General features: G+C 42.7%; 1 protein-coding gene across 1 annotated transcript in view; it reads left to right on the top strand.

Annotated features, from left to right (window-relative positions):
- The window catches only part of LOC147896292 (uncharacterized), an 83674-nt gene extending 64485 nt beyond the window's left edge, over positions 1-19189 (top strand). Inside the window, exons 6-14 of the mRNA XM_087382259.1 lie at positions 4064-4143; positions 4255-4466; positions 4778-5842; positions 6059-6123; positions 6295-6428; positions 12993-13406; positions 18091-18381; positions 18525-18685; positions 18861-19189. Of these exons, the coding sequence (XP_087238385.1) occupies positions 4064-4143; positions 4255-4466; positions 4778-5842; positions 6059-6123; positions 6295-6428; positions 12993-13406; positions 18091-18381; positions 18525-18685; positions 18861-18970 (2532 nt within the window). The 3' untranslated portion in view covers positions 18971-19189. The remainder of the gene's footprint in view (positions 1-4063; positions 4144-4254; positions 4467-4777; positions 5843-6058; positions 6124-6294; positions 6429-12992; positions 13407-18090; positions 18382-18524; positions 18686-18860) is intronic.
- The last annotated feature ends 3577 nt before the right edge of the window (positions 19190-22766 follow it).

Below are 22766 nucleotides of genomic sequence, written 5' to 3'. Positions count from 1 at the left end.
TGATACCTCAAAGGCATAGAGTGATCCCCCGAGGATGAGGCACTCCCAGAGTTAGTGGTTGACCTTAATGGCTGTGGGCCCTTCGAGTTGGTTTCTGAATCACTATCAGAAGCCAGCATGGGTGGTCTATTCCTGGGCGTACTGTGTACCTTGGAGGAGGAGAATGACCTCGGTGGGGGAACACTTGTCGAACTCATTGGTGCTGAGGTCTCCGGTGCTGACTCTGTGTCACCCTTACATTTGTCACCTTTTGTATGTGACCGTGTCACAGCGCCCAACACTGCGCCAATCAAATGGGGATTGTTGCCCTCCCCCGCCACTACTACATCAACCATATTCACTTGGGATGCGAGTTCCACTCTTCTATTGGGACAATCTCTGGTGTAGTGGTCGTTTGTGTTGCATTGTGTACAAGAGGGTCCCCCGAACGGCTGTGTACAATCATCTTGGTAGTGGCCGTACTCGCCACATCTGTAACACATGATGGGTCTTCTAAAGTTTGTACCTCTGCTTGCACCTCCGCGTCCACCTCTGAAACCACCCCTTCGACCGCGTTGATAAGAGGGTCCATAGCCACCTCCTGACATAGGTGGTTGGTACGGGGCATAGTATGGCTGAGGATAGAAATAAGGGGAACCAATTGAATTGGGGGCAGGAGCTTGGAGCAAAGGGGGAGTCGGAAGCAATGGAGGTGGCATGACAGGAGGAGGAGGTGGCTCAGATGCTCGTGCAAGAGGGGGAGCAGAAGATACTTCTGCTGGACCAGAAGTTATGGGTACCGTTCTGTTGACTGCAGCAACTAGAGGTTCCCCCGAGGTATACTCTGGAAGAAGCTTCCTTAATCCTTTGAGGTACCTACACTCAGAGGCATCATGTCCATGGATCTCACAAAATGTACAAAATGAGGTAGAAGTAGGTACCTTTCGCTTGGAGGGGCACTCCCAGTAACCATGGTTAGAACCCTTGCATTCGGTGCACCAAAGGCCACTTCGAATTTGGGCCTCAAAGGACGATTGGCCATCCACCTTTATTCTATCTTTCAGGCCTTCTTTGATTTCTTCTAACTCCTTCTTGAGTTGCTGCCATGCGGATGATCCCTCCTCTCTTGGGAGTTGGGTGGTCGTATTCGTTGACGAGGCAAAGCTTAACTGTGACCGTTCCATCTTGACAGCTTCTTTTAGGAAGTCTTGAAGTGAGGCATGTTCAGGGAGTTTATCCACCAACCTTATAGCAATGGAAGGGGGTAATGCTTTCAAAAACCATCCCTTCATAACAGCATCATTAGGTGGCACAGACATCTTTGCCGCCAAGACCCTCATCCTTGTGTACATCTCAGAGATGCTTTCTCCAGGCTTCATGGTGTCAGTGGACAACTCTTGGACAATCATGTGTTCGAATTTTTCCAACTTGAAAGTGCGTAAGAATTCCTCCCTTAGGTCTGTCCACGTCTGGAAGTGGTCCGGAGGAAATTGACTGTACCATACATCCGCTGCATCCTCCAATGACGAAGGAAAGATGTGAAGGAACGCATGCTCATTCTCCACACCTTTAGCTTTACATGCTGTGAGGAACTTCCTCACATGAGCTTCCGCATCCTCATGGAGGTGGCCTTTGAACTTTTGAGTCTTCACGTGGACCTTGTTGAGTAGCTCAAGAAGTCTAGCTCTGTCTGGGGGACTGAGAACGGCCATCCCCACCCGAGAGGTTGGAGAAGATGCAAGAGTTGGAGGGAGTCCCGATGGGGCTGTAATGAGTGTTGGTGTTCCCAAGGAGGAGACCACCCCGACAACTCCTCCTGTGGAGGACCATAATGGGGAAGTCACTATTGGTGTAGTCATAGAGGGAGTGTACCCAGATGGTAGCGCGTAAGTGGGGGGTCTCGGTGTTGCAGAGGGAAGGGGTGAGAACATGGAAGATGTGGGGGTGAAAGAGGATGGGAGAGCATTTGGGAAAGAGAGGGACGGAGCTGAAGTCATGGATGAGTAGGCAGAAGGGAAGGAAGGAGGTGGTGGAAAAGGCAACACCGGTGTGGATGGAAAGGGAGATGAAACCATCGTGGCAGGTAAAGGCATGGCCGGAGCAAAAGTACCCCCCAATGGAATAGATGTAGAAGAAGGATTAGCCAGGAGCCCGGAGCTATGCATAACAGATGAGGTAGCAGCTTGTCCACACGAGGTTGAGGCGGGAGCAGATGGAGTCACCACTCCGGTAGAAGAGGTGGTTGATGAAGACATCGTTGCACGAAGAGAAGAGGGGCTTCCTTGACCTTGATGAGTCCCTGAGGAGCCCTCGTCCTTAGTACCCTCTTCTTTCACCTGTTCTCCGCTTTGCACTTCTTCTTCTCCGGAGTCCGGATCTGACCACCAGGGTTCCTGTTGATCCAAGTCAATGAGAGTGTCGATGAAGTTACTTGCTCTGGCTACTGCCCCAGTGGGCTCACTTTGTGCTCGAGTTGAGGGCTTCGCAAACTTACGTCGCACGTAATGCTTCTTGTACCTAGTTTGGTCTGCCGGAAGTCTTTTCTCCACTCTCCTCAAGTACCTCCTAGTTCTCTCACTAGCTCCTTCAAAGGTTTCAGAACTACTCGGCATAAGACCTCTCTCTAGGACCTTAGATCACCACTTCACTCGTGCTACTCAATACCAGCAGAGTCCCACCGTGATCGCCATAAACTGTTTGAGGGGAGGGGTTCCTATCCTTCCGGAGGTGTTACCGGAGGCCAAAGGCCACTGGCATGAGAAGCATGAGTTTTGCAATGCTCTAATGCAATGGATCGTGCAGAGCGCACCGTGGAGTAGTGTGCGAGTGTCGTATGATATACTGCAGTGAACGACGACGTACGAGTGCACTATGCTAAATGACAATCACCGGTGAACTCCACAACATAAGCAAAATAAGAAAATCCTACACTGGTGAACAATCCCCATATCCGGAAGAGACAAGAGAGATGAGAAAGTGACCGAGTTGGCCAATGTACATATCACTGGACGTGTCCCCAGGTCACAAGTCGCAAGTCACAAGAATACACAAGTCGCAAATCACCAGAATACACAGGTCTATCCCCACAGTAGACAAAGGGTGCACACAAGTCTCTCCACATTCTCTCCTTGGCGAGCTCGTAGCTCTAGCCTCTATCTCTCCTCACTCTCCTCTCTTTCTCCTCCCGTCTCGAATGCCGAATGCCGAATGCCCAATGCGAATGCCTCCTCTTCTCTCTCCCTTCTCCTTCATCCTCATCCCCCGCCTTGGAGGGTCCCTTCTTCGCTGAGAATTCCCCTCTTTCTTCCCATTGGTCATCCTCTTATCTCCTTAGCTGTTGAGGATAGCCGTTGCGCCGCTGGCTCTCTTGATGGCTTCGGCGACTTCCTGACTCCCTGACTCGCCAGCCTGATGGTGTAAATTCTCCATGTGCAGGTGAGCTGGTTCACCGCACCTCTTGATGGCTTCGGCGACTTTCTGACTCCCTGACTCGCCAGCCCGATGGTGTAAATTCTCCATGTGCAGGTGAGCTGGTTCACCGCACCACTGCACCACTGTATCACTGAACCACTGTGTAATATAAATACTCCTGACTGCTCCATGTGCTAAGCTCTTGATGAGATCACTTTGGACACGGTACTCCTGGTTGACCTGTGTCGACCTGTGGTTGACCTGTGTTCACCTGTGGTTAACATGTGTTCACCTGTGGTTAACATGTGTCGACCTATGGTTGACAGCCTCGGACAGTACTCCTGATGAACCCGTGTGATCGCGTGGCTAACTTGTGTTGACACATGGTCAACATGTGGTCAACAGATGTCGTCATGTGGTCAACGCCTGTCGACAGGTGGTCGTGTGATAAGGTAACAAATGGAGATCTTTCAGTCTACACATCTGGATTCAAAAACTGTATAAATTTAATGTTTTACAATTCTTTCGTACGTCTGTGTTTGTTTGATATTTGAAAGGCAACTCATTCACAAAAATATTAGTAAAACTATAAAAAGATTGGTGAATTGAGTCTTTGAGAATAAGATCAAATTATGCTTAGTAGCTCTGATAAAGGCAAACCTTTTTTATGCAGGTAATGCGGAACACTTGGCTTAGTCTATCTTTACATGTTGCTGATCTGTTTCGCAGCTGTTTCCGGGTAATTACTTTTCGGTGAGAACATGTGCCTTTGAATAGGACATTGATATGCTTCTTACTCACTGTAAAAGATAAGACCATAAGAAATAAGTTAGATTTTAAGGCTTCATTATCCCTTTATTACAGATCAATTGATGTAATAGTGATAGGTCCAGTATGCAAGCTGAGAAAGATTTTTACGATGAGGAGCTCTCTAGCTCTCTCACTTGCTGAAGCCAAGAGCAATGAAGAATGGCTTCCTCCTGAACACCTGTATGGATCTGGTGTTGAAGCATTGATTCAGGTTATTGATATGGAAAAGTTGCAAAACATTGTGGGCACAGTTTCAGGCCTAGAAGGTACCAGATAAACAATTGCTACTGCATCTTAACATTTAGCATGTTTCAGCTACAGAAGGGGCTGTCATAGAAGGAAATCAAAGCTAAAACTGATGTGAGAGAATAAACTGTACTAAGTTCAGAATTTTAAGCATAAAGAGGACCATGGTGTGCCAATGTTTGCCAACTAACTGTGCACAGTGTCTCCTTATCACACAATCCTGACGTTAATTTCCCCCTTCAGACATGGAGCTTCCACTTTAGATGCCTACACTCGTGATGTTAATAATGAAATTCGTCTGAAGTATTTTTTCTTTATTTTCTTCTGTCAGGAAGGCGAGAGATTGCATCTGCTCCAGTTCTTAGTGTGCAGAAAATGCATCAAAGTAAAACAGACCAACACGTACATGTGGCTTTTGGGTCAAGAATGCCTTTACCTCTGTCCACAGTTCAAATAAACACAAACCTTCCTCATGATGCAAACCTGAGTTTGGCAAACGATCAAAAGCAGGTACCGGGTCTCAGATCCTTAGGGGAGCCATGCCTCAAGACTGGCGAGTTTAAAGGTTCTGAACCTGTTCATTACCCAACTAGAACAGGTTCAGGTCCTGCTGGAAAACAGATAGAAATGAAGAAGATAGATGAAAAAGCTGCTAGCTTTATGGCTCCTTTATGGGATAGTGTTAGTTTTCCTGTTCAAGAGGAGCCACACACAGAAAATTTGGAAACAAATTTCATGGCCATGGAAAAGTGTCCAAATCTGCTTAGTAAACAGGGTCAAAAACTTCAAAGGCTAAACAGGATAAAAGAAGAAAAAAGCTGGAAGCGGCATCACCTGATGATGAGGCACTCACAAAAAGAAAACCCATTGGAAACCAAATGCAAGGAGAAAAAAGCACCTCTAATCAATGAGTCTCCACCTGGAAGCCCACCTTCTGGATGGGAAAATAATTCAAATGGAGGACTTGACAGCTTTCCTTTCAATCAAGATTTTCATGATGGGCTGTCATTGTTTGATACTGCTAGTGCTTCACCAGATTGTTTTGAAAATGGTTGTGTTCCTTTTGACACCTTCAAGGAAACCAAATGTGGGCCTTCTGGAAACGGGTGTGTTTCAGATAGCGAAGACATCTTCAATGGAAAGGGAGATGTTATGCCTTGCGGCTTCAATGAGAGGAGCACATTGGACACACATACAATTTCCAGCTTCGATCAGGAACTTGGAGAAATAGAAAGCTGGGCCCCCAGCCATTCGTCAGTCCAAGCTATTGTTAGTATACCCAAGAAAGACATTGAAAGGCCATGTGAAAGCCGTTTCGTATCAGAAAAGCTATTAGATTTATCATCTCAAGGCATATACCAACCTCTTTATCTTTTGAAACATATTCAGTACTCTGGTTTTGTAAAAGTGCATTGGAATGTGTAAGCTTGGAAAATTCCAGATTTTTATAGTTTTCTGTTTCCCTTCTATGTGCCCATTCAGTGGGCAGGATTTCCTTCTGAGATTCCTGAAATGGCATTTCTAAGACTAAGTAGTTCAAGGAATTGCACTTTCACATTATGGCACAGATTTTGAAAAGAGATTGAAAGAGGTATTTCTTCAACTTTGGCAGGAAATAAGCTTGAGGAGGATGGGCCTTTGGGCTGCACAGAAGAACTCTGGATTGTGCATGAAGAGGCAAGTATAGTCTGTATTGTTTGATAAGTCCAAAACCTTAAGTTTCAGTCGTGTCTTGCATCGCTAATATTACTGCCGCCACTGCAACAATGCAGCATCTTTCCTTTTTATTTGCGGCCTGTGTGTACCCCAAACCTGTACCTAAATATATCATTAGTCTCTATGAAGCAGAATGATCTTATCGAAGCTTCAACAACTGCATCTGATACTCTTAAAAAGCAGCATGCATCACCCAATCAAACAGCAACCGATTTAGCTAATACTCTCGCTGCCACAGCAGAAAAGGAAAGATCAATTCCTGATTGGTAAATTTCTGTAGCTTTTCATAACTGCATATTTGAAATTGTAAAGCAAAGAAGGTTAGAGCTGATTGAATTTTACAATTTTTGATATATTGTCCTCTTAGTAGTTTGAAGCATGTTTATTTTCTTCTAGCTGGCTTGATTGCTTTTGAAAAGAGGAAAAGTGAACATTGTGTAAGTCTATGGTCTTATGGTTTCAGAAATTTTGGGAAGTGGAGCTTGAGAAAGAAAGAAAGTCTATTCATGTCCATGGGAGACCAAGAGGCCATGGACCAAGAGGTCTCCCATGGACTTCTTTGAAATTGTATATTTGAAATTGTAAAGCAAAGAAGTTTAGAGCTGATTGAATTTTACAATTTTTGATATATTGTCCTCTTAGTAGTTTGAAGCATGTTTATCTTCTTCTAGCTGGCTTGATTGCTTTTGAAAAGAGAAAAAGTGAACATTTTGTAAGTCTATGGTCTTATGGTTTCAGAAATTTTGGGGAGTGGAGCTTGAGAAAGAAAGAAAGTCTATCCATGTCCATGGGAGACCAAGAGGTCTATGGGACAGCATAAAACCCAGCTAATACATCCGTTAAGGGAGGGCACAAGGCATCTCCCAAGGAGTGCATAAAGTGTTAGAACATGAAGTCAAGGGTGAATGTACCTAGTAGGTGAGGCATTAATGCCACCTCCTAGTGGTTGGTGTGTTAGGGGTGTGAGAAGATAAGGCTGCCCAGCCTATAAATGAGGCTCTTGTACTTGCTTATGATAACTGAATCTCAATCTAGTGTATGTGCCTCATCCCGTCTCCATCATGTGATTGCCTATCTCTCTCGTCCTGTTCCTGGTTTTTCATGTGGTATCAGAGCTGGTTCATTCAGCCTGTCGTCTACTTCTCATGGAGGGTTTCTAGATTTCATCATCGACTTCTTGTAGCCCATTTGCTGATCTATAGCTGAAGGCTACCAAGCTACTCCTAACGTTTCGTTACACTAGTCTGCAAGAACCTGTGTAAGGCCTTGCGCATCTTCTGCTGCCCTGTTCAGTTCTTCTGAAGATACCTTTGGTGAAATCACTGCTCTTGCTGATGTTCAATATCAAGGCGATACTCTTTGTGCTGGCAAATTAGAATCGAATCGTGCCCCTGTACTTGAGTTTCTACATGCAGAAAATTGGCTCTGTGTTGATAACGAAGGCTTGGATGTATGCTTGATTTCTTGCACAAAGAGAAGTCTAGAATCTCGCATGAAGAATCGTATGATAGAAATCCCATTTGTGAAGCTGCTATCATCTGAAGGTATTGAGCAGATTTGTGATTCGCTTATTTCTTGGAACGTTTTGAGTTGGATTGGACAATGCAGGAATCCACTTGTACAAGCGCAAGCCAATTCATAAGTCTTGACGATTTGGCTGATGCAACACATGGGCTTTGTCTAGACATATTTGGTGGTGACCTTCGACCCATTCACGCTCCAAGTTCGTTGTAACTTGATTCAACGCACTTGGCCAGAAATGGTGTGGAGCACCAAGACGAACAATATTGCCATCGCAATCTACCCAAATTTGCAAGAACAAAACTTTGGAGATGAAGAATTTCTGCTGCATTGCCTTATTGCGCTGGAGCGGCAGTGACAAAGCAAATAGATGAAGAGAAGCGAGGTGTAGCAATTTCGAGAGTATATTCGTGGGTTCTCAATTCAGCTGGGGATCTTCGCAATACATTTTGGGTAGTTGAACAGTGATGTAAAAACTTCAATCTAGAGAGAATTGTTGTGTATAAGGATTTGAGGGATTGCTTCGTTCTTGGCCATGGCTATGGCTTCTTGATTGATTCTCTGCACAAACATCTTTTGATACCCTCTTATGGACTTCTTCTAGCATCAGATTTGCTCAGATCCTTCACTGATTTGTACAATCGTTTGGGGATTTTGCTGCATTAAGCAAAATTTCTCCATTTTGAGCTGCGTTGTTCGACACTGGTAACTTCCAGCCCCTCATTTTGAGAGTCATGCTGTGATTGCCTCATGTAGTTGCTCCTATGGGCTTCATCGACTCATTCTTTGAGGGCATTCAGTTCGAGTGCTTCACCGACATTCGACTTCAAGATGTGCATACATCGGCATGCAGCAGCTGTGCGGAGGAGGACATCTCTCATTTCGAGAGATCTACATTTTCTATTACTTTATTTACTTTATGTATTTGGGTCCTCTGCCCGGGTTGTCCCCCAAAATGAATGTAATGAAGTGTTATTGAGTGTCATTGAGTCAAAAAAGGTTCTCTGCCTTGGATAGTCCTCCTACAAAGATGTATTAGTTTTCCTGTTTATTTGTGTGTGGCTTCCTACCACTTCATGTTATGAAGCCATGGGGGGATGTATTGGAAGGAGTCCTTCCATTGATGAGTTCTCCATTGTTGATCCTCTAAGCCATGCTTGGTAGAGCCTATGAGCCTATTGTGCCATGCTCTCCACCCTCTGAGCCATGCTCTTAGTCTTTTGCATCCATGCATGTTGGGCCTCTAAGCCATGCTAGATGAGCCTCTAAGGCTGTTATACCATGCTCACTAGCCTCTGAGCCATGCACACTTGCTCTGAGATTGCATAGGCTAATAGTTAAATGTTGTCATGGGTGTGCCTTCTCTCCTCTATTCTCTCACCTTTCCTTCATGGGGGGGTGTTAGAACATGAAGTCAAGTGTGAATGTACCTAGTAGGTCAGGCATTAATGCCACCTCCTAGTGGTTGGTGTGTTAGGTGTGTGAGAAGATAAGGCTGCCCAGCCTATAAATGAGGCTCTTGTACTTGCTTATGATAACTAAATCTCAATCTAGTGTATGTGCCTCATCCCGTCTCCATCATGTGATTGCCTATCTCTCTCTTCCTGTTCCTGGTTTTTCATAAAGCAACTCCAAATTTTATTAAGATACCTACAATGTAATATGAAAATGAGGACAATAAAATGGTCCTACATCAGCTTAAGACTGATGGTCTTTTGGTTTGTTTGGATTTGAACTCCTTGATGAGTGCCATGCCCTCACGATATACTGCCCATTTTCCATCCTTCCTAACATCCTTGACCTTGGCTAATTCTGTTGCCTTTTGGTTCAGTTGAGCTCATGCGAGTTCTTTGGCTATCCATATCTTGGTATCTTTCAGGTTGTGAGATTGGCGAAGAAGCTTGATTCTTTTATCTCATGTGCTGAATATAATTATAGCATGTTTCTTCCGGCCATTCAATGTTAGGGGTGGATGCTTTGATGTGTGCTAGAGTCTCCTTGTATTTATCCTCATCATCAAACCAGACTTTAGGAAGGCCTCCTATCTTGATCTTTAGCGCATTGTTGTGTTTGGCCTCATGCTCGTGCTCCTTGATCTCAACCTGAATGTCAATTTTATTTGCCTATGTATCCACCTTTACAATCATTTCCTCTTGAATGTTTGCATTTTTTGTGTCAAAAAAGAAGATCCTCTTGCAGGTCTGTATTACCTCATCGATTATTGTTTGCTTCACGGGCCCTTCAAGGACCTAGATTCGGGCTACCATAGCTGCCATCTGCAACGTTAGCCCTCGTACTTCTTGCTGGAGATAGAAATTTCGCTCTTGGGGACCAACAATGGGCTGGTTAATGCCCCCTCGTTGGTATGTCCTTGCATAGTGAGAGGGTGTTGAGGTAGCAAGTATAGAGTATAGGATCTTCCTAGTTGGAGTCAAAGTTACAAGCAGGGAAAGGGGATTTCAAGGAGCTCCATATTAGCCATGGTGTCTGAGTGCACACCCTAGCTGAGACTAACCCTAGGGTTTGGCTGGCGGTTCAGCCCAACTCCAGGTGGGGGAGACCAGAATAGGAAACTTTCATTGTGTGCCTCTACAAGCTGCAAGAAAGGGGGTGTGAGGGAGAGTGGAGTGGCTGTGAGGGACTAAGGGAGTGTTGGAACATTGTGGACAATGAGGCAAATGATGAATCACAATGAACAAGTCTTTATTCATGAGTGGTTACATATATAGGCAACTGCCTCCATGTTGGTAGATCCCAGATCCACAATCATCTCCATAATTAGCTCAATCAGTTACCTCCTATGATCACTCCAAATCCACACATCACATCAACCTGACATACCTAACTGCCAAGTCACTAGACTCACCTACTAAGGTGCTCACACAGCTTCACACATTGTCCTACAATCAATAATGTCTAGACCATATGCTAAGCCCATAATCAATTTGTTCTAACACCCCCCCACAAATTGATGACCTCACCCTCGATAGAAGTACATGGGATCCTCCAAGGCTTGCCCACCATCATGTGGCAGTACTCATGGCCCCAACCTGTGACTCACTCCTAGGATTCTTGGTTTACAATGGGTGGTGTCTCTAGAACTACCAAGTACATGGACAACAAGCACACTCAATTGACTTAAAGGAAAAACATATCATTTTAGGATGGACTATCCATGGCAAAGCACCTTATTGACTCAATCACACAATCCTAATCTAAGAGTTTAGGGCCAATGCCCTCCTAGATGAAAGTCTCCTCAGTCGATTCCTCATTGGTAGAGGTATTTGCAGCATCTTGGTCTGGTTCTTTCTTTTTGGTCTTCATAGTTTCCGAGAGCACAAGCATATCATTGTTGGTACAGCTCCTTTGTTTTACTGCTCCTTTCTTAGTGAAGTATGCTATGAAAAGAGTAGCCTCCAGCAAGTTCATATACTCGCAACAAGCTCCAGGTTTGGAAATGCTAGGCCTCTTAGCAAAGCCAGAGCGTAGCTTCATCAGTTGGGAGGTGTCTGACATGCAACCCATCGTGATCGAGAGGAGTTTGAACCAAATTATGGACGCCCTGTTGTTGCAAATTGCCTCTTATAAGCACTGCAAACTTGCGGGAGCTCCTATAGAATGATATAGAGACGTGAATAAACCGATTCACAGCTAATGCAAAGCTGACGAGACGTGCACTAGGAAAGCTAGAAGCGACTCAGAAAAGCTCCCACGAAGGGGTGGATAAGTGGAAAGCTGGCCGATTGAAGGGAGTGAAAGTTTGGAATCGGAAATTCTAAACACTACGTAGTCACACCTTGCAGATAGTTTACAACAAGAACTTCATCTGAGCGAGATTTCCACGGATCATTGATTGTGCCAGCAATCTCTGCAACAACACCGATGGCTTACTATGATGTCTTGCTGAAGCTATTCATACCGATGCTGCAGCTGACAGCAAACTCTGCTTCACAATTAACTTCTCAAATGAGATCAAAATGGATGTGGAGAATTCGCTCCTACAAGGTCGAGATAGAAGAGAAAAGAAAGAGGAAGCTCATGTTTGCAATGAGGAAGGTGGACATGTGGCATAGGCTAGGTAGGCGTGGCTAGAGGTGGCTAGAGGCTCTGATACCACATGTTGGAACATTGTGGACAATGAGGCAAATGATGAATCACAATCAACAAGTCTTTATTAAAGAGACATGGTAGCTAGCTAGGAATGGAATGGAAATATGGAAAGCATAATGAAAGGCAAAATGGAAAGGAAAGAAAGTACAAGTGCAAGGCAATAACCAAAATACTCACAATGTATTGATAGCTTGATGTTGACTAATATAATAGACAATAGACAAGTACAACACTATATAGTGTGACACTAGACTATAAAACACCCCCTAGACACCTAGTACACTCAAATTTGACTCACTTTGGCTTCATATTCCAACACCCCCCCATGAAGGCAAGGTGAGAGACTACTGGAATGGAACCAAGAACGGAACATGACAATGACGGTCATCAAAACTGTGCATGCCGGTCTAGAACTAGACATGGTTCCCACACAATCTCAGAGGCAAGTGAGCATGGCTTAGAGGCTCGTGAGCATAACATAGAAATCTCATCTAGCATGGCTCAGAGGCTCATCATGCATGGATGCATGACCAACTCAGAGGAGACCAATGCACCAATATCCTAGAACTCACAAGCCAGACCTGATAAACAAATAGACCTATATGCCTAGTGCTTCATCGACATTGTCATCGACTCGCAAGGATGTACACATATGTGCAGTGGCTACTTGGAGGACATCTCTTACTCCTAAGATATCTATTTTTAATATTCCTACAGCTTGATGTATTTTGGGTACTCTACCCTGGGGTTGTTTCCAAAAAATGAATGCAATAAATCATGTGTGTTGAGTCAATAAAGGTACTCTGCCTTGGATAGTCCTCCTTGGCTCCATGTTCCTCATTAGTCTTTGGAGCTAGGAGGGGATGTACTATGGGAGCCATATGTATTGGATGCTCCAAAATATGTGTCGGTGAAGTCCCAGGGGTAGCTACATGGAGCAGTCATGGCATGACTCTCAAGATAGAAGATGGAGAGTCACCTAAAAGTCGATGTAGAGGCCGGATGTGCCACAAGGACTAGTAGAGTCACTCAATGTGCAAGCCTAGCACCACGGGCAATCAGAGAAGTAATTGGAGAAGCTGGGAAGTAACCGTACGGTGTACCTCACATCAAGATCATTTTTCTTTATCTTCTTGATGTAAATTAGTGTGGAGTCTACACACCGTTATAGAAGGCGGATGAGGTGTGCAATGTGGCAGCTCGAATGGCGAGAAGATAGAGCTTCGTGGGCAACAGGAGAAACGTGGGCAGCAGGAGGAGCTGCGTGGGCAGCTAGAAGCAGCGTGGGCAGCTAGATGGCGGGCAGAGAGTATAGCTACGTGGGCAGCAAAAGAAGCTGCGTGGGCAGCTAGAAGCAGCGTGGGTGTACGGGTAGGTCTTGGCAGCAATCCCGAGCTTGGAGCGACAGGTGTACGGGCAGGTTGTACAGGCACTCAGCAGGCTGGAGCAGCAGATGTACGGGCAGTTTGTACGGCCCTGTTGTACGGCACAGCAGCAGCATCAGCGTGGACAGCATGGATTGCAGGCGGGCAGGCTGTACGTGCTGATGTACGGCAGGTACGGGCTATGTACGCTGATGCTAAGGCTAAAGAGCAGTCGATGGTGAGGCTTGGGTAGGAGGAGAGGAGCTCATGGTGGAGAGGCAAAGGAGGAAGAGGGAGTGCTTCAAGGAAGGAGAGGAGGAGAGTGGAACTAGAGTGGAAGGAGCTAGCCTCTCCATAGGTCTGAGATGGACTTCAAGGCCTCCTCATTCCTTGAGGAAAGCTAGCTCTAATACCATATGAAGAGACATGGTAGCTAGCTAGGAACGGAATGGAAAAATGGAAAGCATCATGAAAGGCAAAATGGAAAGGAAAGAAAGTACAAGTACAAAGCAATAACCAAAATACTCACAATGTATTGATAGCTTGATGTTGACTAATATAAACAAGTACAACACTATATAAAGTGACACTAGACTCTAGAAAGCCATAGTGTATATGGGATAACTCCCAATATGACACGTGGCATGTCTAGGACTCACTAGACTATAAAACGCCCCCTAGACACCTAGCACACTCAAATTTGACTCACTTTGGCTTCATATTCCAACACTTATTCATGAGTGGTTACATATATAGGCAACTGCCTCCATGTTGGTAGATCCCAGATCCACAATCATCTCCATGATTAGCTCAATCAATTACCTCCTATGATCACTCCAAATCCACACATCACACTAACCTGACATACCTAACTGCCAAGTCACTAGACTCACCTACTGAAGTGCTTACACAACTTCACACATTGTCCTACAATCAATAATGTCTAGACCATATGCTAAGCCCATAATCAATTTGTTCTAACAGGGAGGAGGGGCTAAGTGAGGAGAGGCTGTTGGAAAGAGAGTAGTGGAGCGGACGGGGGCTGAGAGCTATGGGAGGGGACTGTAAGCTGCTTTGAGGAGAGAGAAATGCCATGTGGCATTATCACATAGAGATGGAGAGTTTGAGATGCATGCAGGCCTTGTGGAGAATTTAAATTTTCATGGATACTTCATCTAGAAGATTTGTAGGACATTCCATTTTTGTTCTAGCATCTCTTTGATCCACTTACTCTAGACTACTATATTTTATTCCTTAGACTTGGAGGGGTTGTTCCCCAATCCTTGGTATTTAGCTAATATAACTATCTTTATTGAATGAGTATTACTGCCTCGGTTCACCGCTATGCTTTCTATAAGTTACCTAGAGCCAGCAGCCACCATCTTGGGCCTCATCAAGTTGAGTCTATGCTTTGCCTCCGTTCTTGACAAGCTTGAGAACAAATTGGCAAGAGTTGTTGGTACCACATTGTGATGGAAGCTAGACCTTCTCATGAGACAACTCTTGATCTAGGTTAGTTGCCCATGATCATCTTCACCGAACCAAAGACTTGGAAGAAAGCACATGATGCACCATTTTAAAGCCACTCGATCATAGAGCTCTTCCATCTCACCCCCGAGCAAATAGAGGTCATGGGTAAGGTCCACGATCTCACTCTCAATAGACATTTACATCCTATACCACGGATGGTAGAAGGGAGGTATCAAGCTAGCTTGCCAATAGATTCATAATTGAGGTGTTGATCAATGAATGCCCCTTGTCCAAAGCCTTCATGCCAATGTCTAGCTTAGGCCATTCAGGGCTAAATATAGCCAAAATGCTTTTACCGCTTGGACATTCATTCTAGATGGTTCCCTTTATTGTTAGTCCTAGGAGGCTTGCATTCCACCCTAAGCTAATAGCCTAGGACTAGCTACTAGTTAGCCAAGGATTTAGCCAAGGATGTAACATACTCCCTCCCCCCCCCTTAAAAAAACGATATTAATGTCTCCATAAATGACGATGTCTGTGGGAATGTAAGTGACTATCATGAGATTGAAACTGCACTATGTGTTGTGTTTTTAGAGGATGAGTTTGGGCATGTTCCTGGATTCATCTAGATAATGCTTCGGCGGTATTAGCAGACATGCAAATTGCACCTTGTGAAGTTCTCGTCCATATTGCGGCTTGTTGATATTGCAATAAATTCTTTCTATCTTAGTGGTGCATTGCTCTATCAACTAGATGTTCTAAGCATTTGTTTTTCTTAGATGCACGTCTGAGAGAGACTAAAATGAAAGCGTATAGTCTTCACAAGATGTTGTAGCTTGAATGAAGAGAATGTGGACTACTTTTTTATTAGCCTTCTCCTTTAGTGCTAGCCTTTGTCATAGCTACACCTACCCTTCACCTCCGGCATGCCGACAGAAACTTAGTATGAAGACCTTTGTATAATGGATGCTCAAGTATGTGTGGGTGTGTGGATTTGCATGTGTGAGAGCATATGTTTATACTATGGTCTACACCCATTATTGGGGGTGTTGATGATGTCAGTGGTGGTGATGTCATGGTTGCTAGTCTCTGCTATGCATGATGGAGTTTATGGTTTTCAATCTTATGAGTGACTATCATGAGATTGAAGCTGCACTATTTGTTGTGTTTTTAGAGAATGATTTTGGGCATGTTCCTTGATTCATCTCTCTCTCTCTCTACACACACACACACATATATATATATGCTGGAGCCCTCATCTTCGTGGCAATTCTCACTTCGTATGGATCTACAAAACACATAGTCTACAACACATTAACTCTGAGCTTCATTTCAAAGTCCTCCATAGAAGTTGTTCTGATTTAACTCAAGGCTCTAGCTGTGATCAGAATACCCTATGTATCGAAATTTTACATTCCCATGTAGAATAACTGTTAGGTCTTCCAAATGATTTCTCAGCTCATCTACAATAATCAACATATTTCTTTCTTCTTGCTCATAGAGAAAAGAAGTAAATGAATTCTAATAACATGAGAGAATTCTAATTTGACAAGCCATATCACCAAACATGATCATAAGAGTAATGCCTAATTGAGCTTCATGGTGATAGCATATGATGCTCTCCAAACTCATAATAATCTATGGGTGTCTTCAAATGCACCTACACTCATATGAGGACTCCACTTAGATCCAATCTTGCTCTTCCTTGAGCACCTATATCTTAATTCTTGAAGACTAGTATGAGGATGTCAATGTTAGATTCAATCTTGCTCTTCCTTGAGCACTTTGCTTCCATATCTTTAAAGTCCAGGGATGATAGAAATTTAGATTAAAGTTCCTACATAAGCATAACCAAAATATGGAATATAGCCGTATGCATATTCGAACAGTGGGCAAGTTTTCTCCAATGGGATATACCTCTCCTAATCTAGTGTTCAACATGAGACATATGTTCCTGGATTCATCCAAGCATAACCAAACTATGGAATATAGGTGTATGCTTATTACAAGTTTGAGCAAGTTCTCCCCACTGGGATATACCTCTCCTAATCTAATGGTCAACACGAGACATATGTCCTTGACAGATTCTCTAGTATGCATTCAGCTTAAACTTATTGGCTTAGCCAGTCTTTTCAATCAACTCCAATATTCTTTATTCCATGAATTGTGCTAATACCTTACAGAAAGATACGCCTTAATGTATCGACCTCAAATTATTTGGTTAACTATGTAGTATTATTTTTGTTTTCTTTTGGGTCAGCCTACTTGAAATTCTAAACTTAGGATGTGTACCTTGTCTAGTGAAAATGTGTTAGAAGAACATACTACTAATTTGAATTCATCATATTTCCAAGTAATCCACAAGTATCTGAGATTACAATCACGAATTAACTCCTAAGTTTCATCATTGTTAATGATAGGTTTTATCATTGGAATATGCAATTTCCCATAATACTTAGCTATTCCCCAAGGCAAGCATACTAGATTTCATCAAAAGTTTTACTTGAATCTTGATAGCTAAACATGGGATTCTACCCCAAAGTTTGTACTAGTATCAACACAAGTGGAATTCATGTTTCGTCAAATAGACTTGTTCTTATTTTGGTTGATTTCATAGGGATATCCAATAGTCTCAAACGACACATCATCGTGAGGAGAGCTACAAAATGTGCTATGAAGACTTTGTAATATTTAAACAAGTCCCCCCCCCCAAAAAAAAATAAAAATATAATAATAATAATAATAATAATATTTTGCTATCCCAGAGTCATGCTTACTTTTCTATGGAGTAATTAATCATATTTCAAATATTATCCTCACCCAAGAAAAGAATTTGTAAGTCTATTCATATGGCCATCATTGGTCACATAAGATTTAGTTGCTTAGGTCTTTATCATTAGAATGGCTTCAATTCATGTACTACCTTCAATGAGTCAGATTACTCCAAAAAAATTATAAGATTCGTTTCAATAAAAATAATTTCATGACTCTTACGGATATGAATTGATTCTTTCAACTTTGTCTTGTTCCCATGCACACATCTATACCAATCTTATACTCTGCATCTATATACACGCACTAGTACAACTTTGCTCATAAACTACCCTGCACATCACACGACCACTACTGCTGCTGCTCTCTCCTAGTCTACTTGCTCCATCAGCAGTTTTCCACCTGATATGGTGATGTGTAATATCAAAGAGACTTACTCAAACAAGCCATTGTAGCATCCACGTTATGAGTAAGTGTGAGATCAGATTTCAGTATGCAATGTTTAGTGACACCCATACTTTTAACTCCACCTTGTCGCCAGTCTGGCTTATGGTGCGGGGTGCTTTACTCATTCCATCTGGCTGACGAGAAACCAGATTGCCTTCAAGAACCACACATAACTGTCATGAGTTGGATCAGATCAAGGGCCTGTTTAGAACCCTGTTGAATGATGCTGCCTCATCTGTCCCAGGCAAGTGCAATACCATGTGGTGCTCTTTTGGTATCCGTGTAAAGCTTTCGTTGAGCTGCCAAGCAGTGCTGTTGGAGGAAATCCCGTCCCTTTCTGTATATTGAGTCTGACTGACCCCTTAATCAAGGCTGGCCCTTTAAAAAAAGAAAACATGTCATATATGGGTATGTGTATGCGTCGATGTATCACAAGTCTTACTGTCATCACCACAAATAACAAGCACATGGACATAAAACCAAACAAGGACGATGGTACAAGGCCACAAGATGGGAATCCAGCCACGAGTGTGAGGTAATAGTCACATGACCGCTCTCCCAACGCTCTAGCACTAGACTATTACAGCTGTATTAGGCAAAATAGCCATTGACCTTAACATTTTTTGTTTTAAAAACTGCATGTATGCTCATCCTTGATTTGCTTTGACCTTCCTACAGCACTTCACACTCATTCGATAAGTTTTCAGAACTGCTTGGCTCATGTACACAACAAACAAGCTTTGGATCCTCAGCAGACATGACTAACCCTACTATTTTGGATGCAAAATCTGCCCCATGCGAAAAAACAGATACAAGCATCCATAACAATGAACGAAAAGGTGAAAATGGAAATTTTAACCTAACATTTCTTCACAGTATTATGTTCTTTGTTTGTCGCGTCTTGCATATTGCATGGAAATAGTTTTTTTTGCAAAGATGCAAGAAAATAGTTAAATGTTCTCAGTAATGCTAACAGGTCTCAGTCCTCGTTGCAAATTTATTGACGTTTTCCAGGTATTGCAAGTAATGCAATGAATGCTGACAAAGAACTTGACTTGCTTTATGATCCTATTATGGATTGCTATTATGATCCCAAAACAAACCGCTACTATGAACTAAAATAAGGAGCTATCCATCACTGCATTGATGTGAATACATCTTGTAATTATGAGGATGAGGTTCAGATTTGGGCAGTGGAAAGAACTAGTGTAGGGTTGAAGGAAGCCTACAAAGTGCTCAGAAAGGTTGCAGACTCCCTAATTGATTGATCATTGCCATAAGGGGCTTTCCATTCTTTTGTATTAGGGCTATGAAGCCGAGTCTAAGTGAAGCGGGCATTTAATTATGTGATTTCTCATGGGAGAAAAATTGCCTGTTTGTGCTCGTTGGACTACAGGAATTGTTTGACTTTCAAATTTATGTATAAAGGAGTTATGGAAAGATGCTCACGAAAAAGGTGTTCAATCTGCATGTACCTTCGTCCTTTGTATACATACAGTCCATATAGAGAGTTTTAAAGAATGAAACTTGAAAGTGCAACAACTAGCACCTTTTGTTGAACGTTCATATCTCCTGCTGAAACTAGGCTTACAGGCACAATCATTCTAGATATTTGTGGCCACCACATGAGAATGTGTCCAAGTCAGCCAAAAGCCCTTCAGTTTCCTAGGATGTCAGCGACAAGCAAAAAAATGACAGATTTATTGAAAGTTGTGCAGGTTAATATATTGGGCACAAGCCTTGTGTACACTTTTGTTCAAAATTCATTGGACTGCATGATTATTATGAATACTTGGAACACGTTTGTATACTATCAGGCAAGGTACTTGAAAACACACTTAAAGCCTTTCATGAAACCAATGGAATAATGTGTGCACAATGCCATACTTGGAAACCTTATGTGGAAAGTGAGACTACGAGAGCATTAGGTCTCTACTTTTCCTAAAATTCATGCCAACTTTGTACATTAACACCTATATTCTTGCATAAATGGGTACTTTACCTAAAAATCCATATACAGTGACACACAAATTCTTCATCAGAAAATCACATGCACTACCACTCTAACCCAACCAGACCGACCAGATCTGAAGTGACTTGACCTGACACCCCTCGCAAACCCGCAACAAAACACACGCGTGTATACAGACAAACTTCCAGAAATTAATTAGTCCCAACATTTACAATCAACACGTTTCATATATGATTTAAGGTTTGCAAAGAGGCCATGAAAATACTCATGAATCAATTTGTACTTTAAACTTTTCAACAAGATCACAAATCCAAAAGCGAAAGATTAATAGGAATCGTATCACTGTACAACGCAGCTCCTGTTACAACCCTGTACAACCCTGTTGTCATGACCAGACACTAACGACGACTTAAGTAGATGGTTCATCAAAGACTTGACCAAACAACGGAACCATCAGGATGTAATTTGTTGAGACTTCGGAACATGACACCCAATTCGATCTCCCATCCTAAACTTGAAAAACTATTTCATCAAACCTGGCTTATCCCACTGTATTCCCACTTTAGAATGGGTTTAATGAGGGAATTCCAAATCCTACATCTTGTATCTCCTCATCAAGGCCCAACGAGTTCATTTCTCTAGCCCCTCTTCCTCTGACAACCTGAGGATAAGCTCTCGGTAGCCGCCAGGACTCTTATCCCTTCATCACTCCATCCTAATCCAAACTAGCCCATGTGTTAAGACCATAAGTATTTAATCCATACCTTAAGGAGCCTTTGAAAATGTCAACATCGAGCGAGGGAAAATCGTCACTAAATCTAGAATGTACAATTACCATCCGAGTACGTCCCTTTGGTATGCGTGCCCACTAGGAGTTCCTTCAATTTTCTAGGAAACAATTCACAACAAAACTCCGCAAAACATCATTCACTAAAATATTCAAAATTAGAAACCCGTTAATTCCCAAATCCCTTTAATTGCAACACCGTTAACTCTCATTAATTACAGCACCACTAACAAACAAGGTCGCAAAGCCCCTATAACCTTGGACAAGGTTAATATAAAGTAGCTCAAACAAAAGATAAAATAAACAATTGCATTGCCAGGATTCCCAATGGGATCTTTGTAGAGCTTAGATTACTCATCAATGAAACATGGCAAGAATTACTCCTAGCACATAGAGTACATTTCAACTTCTACTCTTAGTTTCAATTTCGACATTAGACTCTTAGGGTACACTAAACACCTCGTGATCTCCTCTCAACGGTGTTTTTCCACATGATGTAGTTTGATTTGGGGTCATAGGCCTCTTGGTAACCTTTCTTATTCCCTCCTCCTCCTCATATTCCTGTGGTATATGGATGGCTTGCATTTAGTTTGTCTAGGGTAGGCGCTAGGTACTGGTGGATATGCTAGCTCAAGCTTAAATGTGACTTGTGAGGTGAGTTAGCTTATGTGTTGTTGGGTTAGTGTTATACAATTAAGTAAGTTTCATGCATGGAGCTTTCGTTGTGAATTATGTTTGGAAAATTAGAAACCTATTGCAATTGGTTAGATTGCAAGCGTTGTGCACTATTAGGTTTAAAAATATAGACTATGTGAAATTTGAGCATAGGATAGAAAGAGATGATCTAATAATGGGGAAACAAAATCAATGAATTAGTGGTAGAGTTGAAGGAGAGATATGACTTCTAGCATTTCTAAAACCTTGCCCTACCTCTTGTTTGATTCTTACCACTGGTGATATCAAACATGCAACCCTAAAGTTATACAATAGTCGAGTCAAAGATCATGAAGGGCTATGAGCTCAATTCATTGCAATTTGATTAAGTACCCTAGCCATGATCTTGGCAAAGCTATTTAATGAAGTACTTTGCACTAATTTCCCTCACCACATAGAACCTTGCTACCATCCCTCTGATTCATAAGGCAAGGGATTCTATGAGCCTAGAAAACTATAGGACCATTATGATTGGGCATGTCATGTCAAAAGTATATGCTTTAGTGCAAGTTAGTTAATTTGTGGAATGTGAATCCACTACAAAGCAGGCTTTCAAATCAATCATGGGACTATGGACCACATCTTCACTTTGCAAGGAGTCATTAAGGAGGCCAGGGCAAGGACATACTTACAGAGGATTTGACACCTAGGTTGAAAAATGACCGATTGGTTCCTTGATACTGCTCTTCCATGGCTCTGTTGTGGAATGATATGAAATTCTATACACACTCCCACAAAGACAATGTGGTGTATCTCTCCACTATAGTGTATGATAGTGCTCTTACAGCCTCCCACAAAGATATAGTGGTATTGTTTCCTATTTTGGGTTCAAATATCAGTTTTGGGTGTGCATTAATGGCTCCACCCTTAAGTTTTTCTAATTGTATCTAGTTTCTTTAGTCTCATAGACCCTTTTGTCTCTGAAGACTATAGGCAAAGTGCACAAGTGCATGTGGACACTGCCTCCTAGTCTAGTGGTAAGCGGTGCTTTTTTATCAAAGGGGAAGCTAATGATTTTTTTAGTGAGTTGGGCTATTAAATGGATGTTTAAGTCCAATTTGTAGAATGAACTCCGTAAAATCCATCCCAACTCATTTAACCTTTTTTAACAATACACATGAAAATTCACAAAGTAGAATCCAATTCTCCAATATTACACTACCTCTAAGGAGGAAATGCTAGTAGTGTTGAGAGTTGTGGTGCCATGAGCACATGTAGAGCAAAGGTATGAGCAAAGGGCAAGCTGCCACATGGCATGGAGGACATATCCCACATGTGAGCAAGCAAATGGATGTAAGTACCCTCACCTATAAAAGGGAGGTTCATTTGAAGTAATATCAATCAAGCACTTTGCACTATCTCAAGATTCTCTTTATGAGTCCAAGCTAATCTATCTTGGAACCTAATTGACTTGAGATACATGTCATGAGCACTCTCTTCATCATGT

Source organism: Dipteris shenzhenensis, chromosome 12, assembly GCF_047967505.1.
Source record: "Dipteris shenzhenensis isolate YYH24624 ecotype China chromosome 12, Dip_SZ_1.0, whole genome shotgun sequence".
In the NCBI taxonomy this organism is placed as follows: Eukaryota; Viridiplantae; Streptophyta; class Polypodiopsida; order Gleicheniales; family Dipteridaceae; genus Dipteris; species Dipteris shenzhenensis.
Note: the sequence above shows the minus strand (reverse complement) of the source record. Positions and strands in the feature narration are given on the sequence as shown.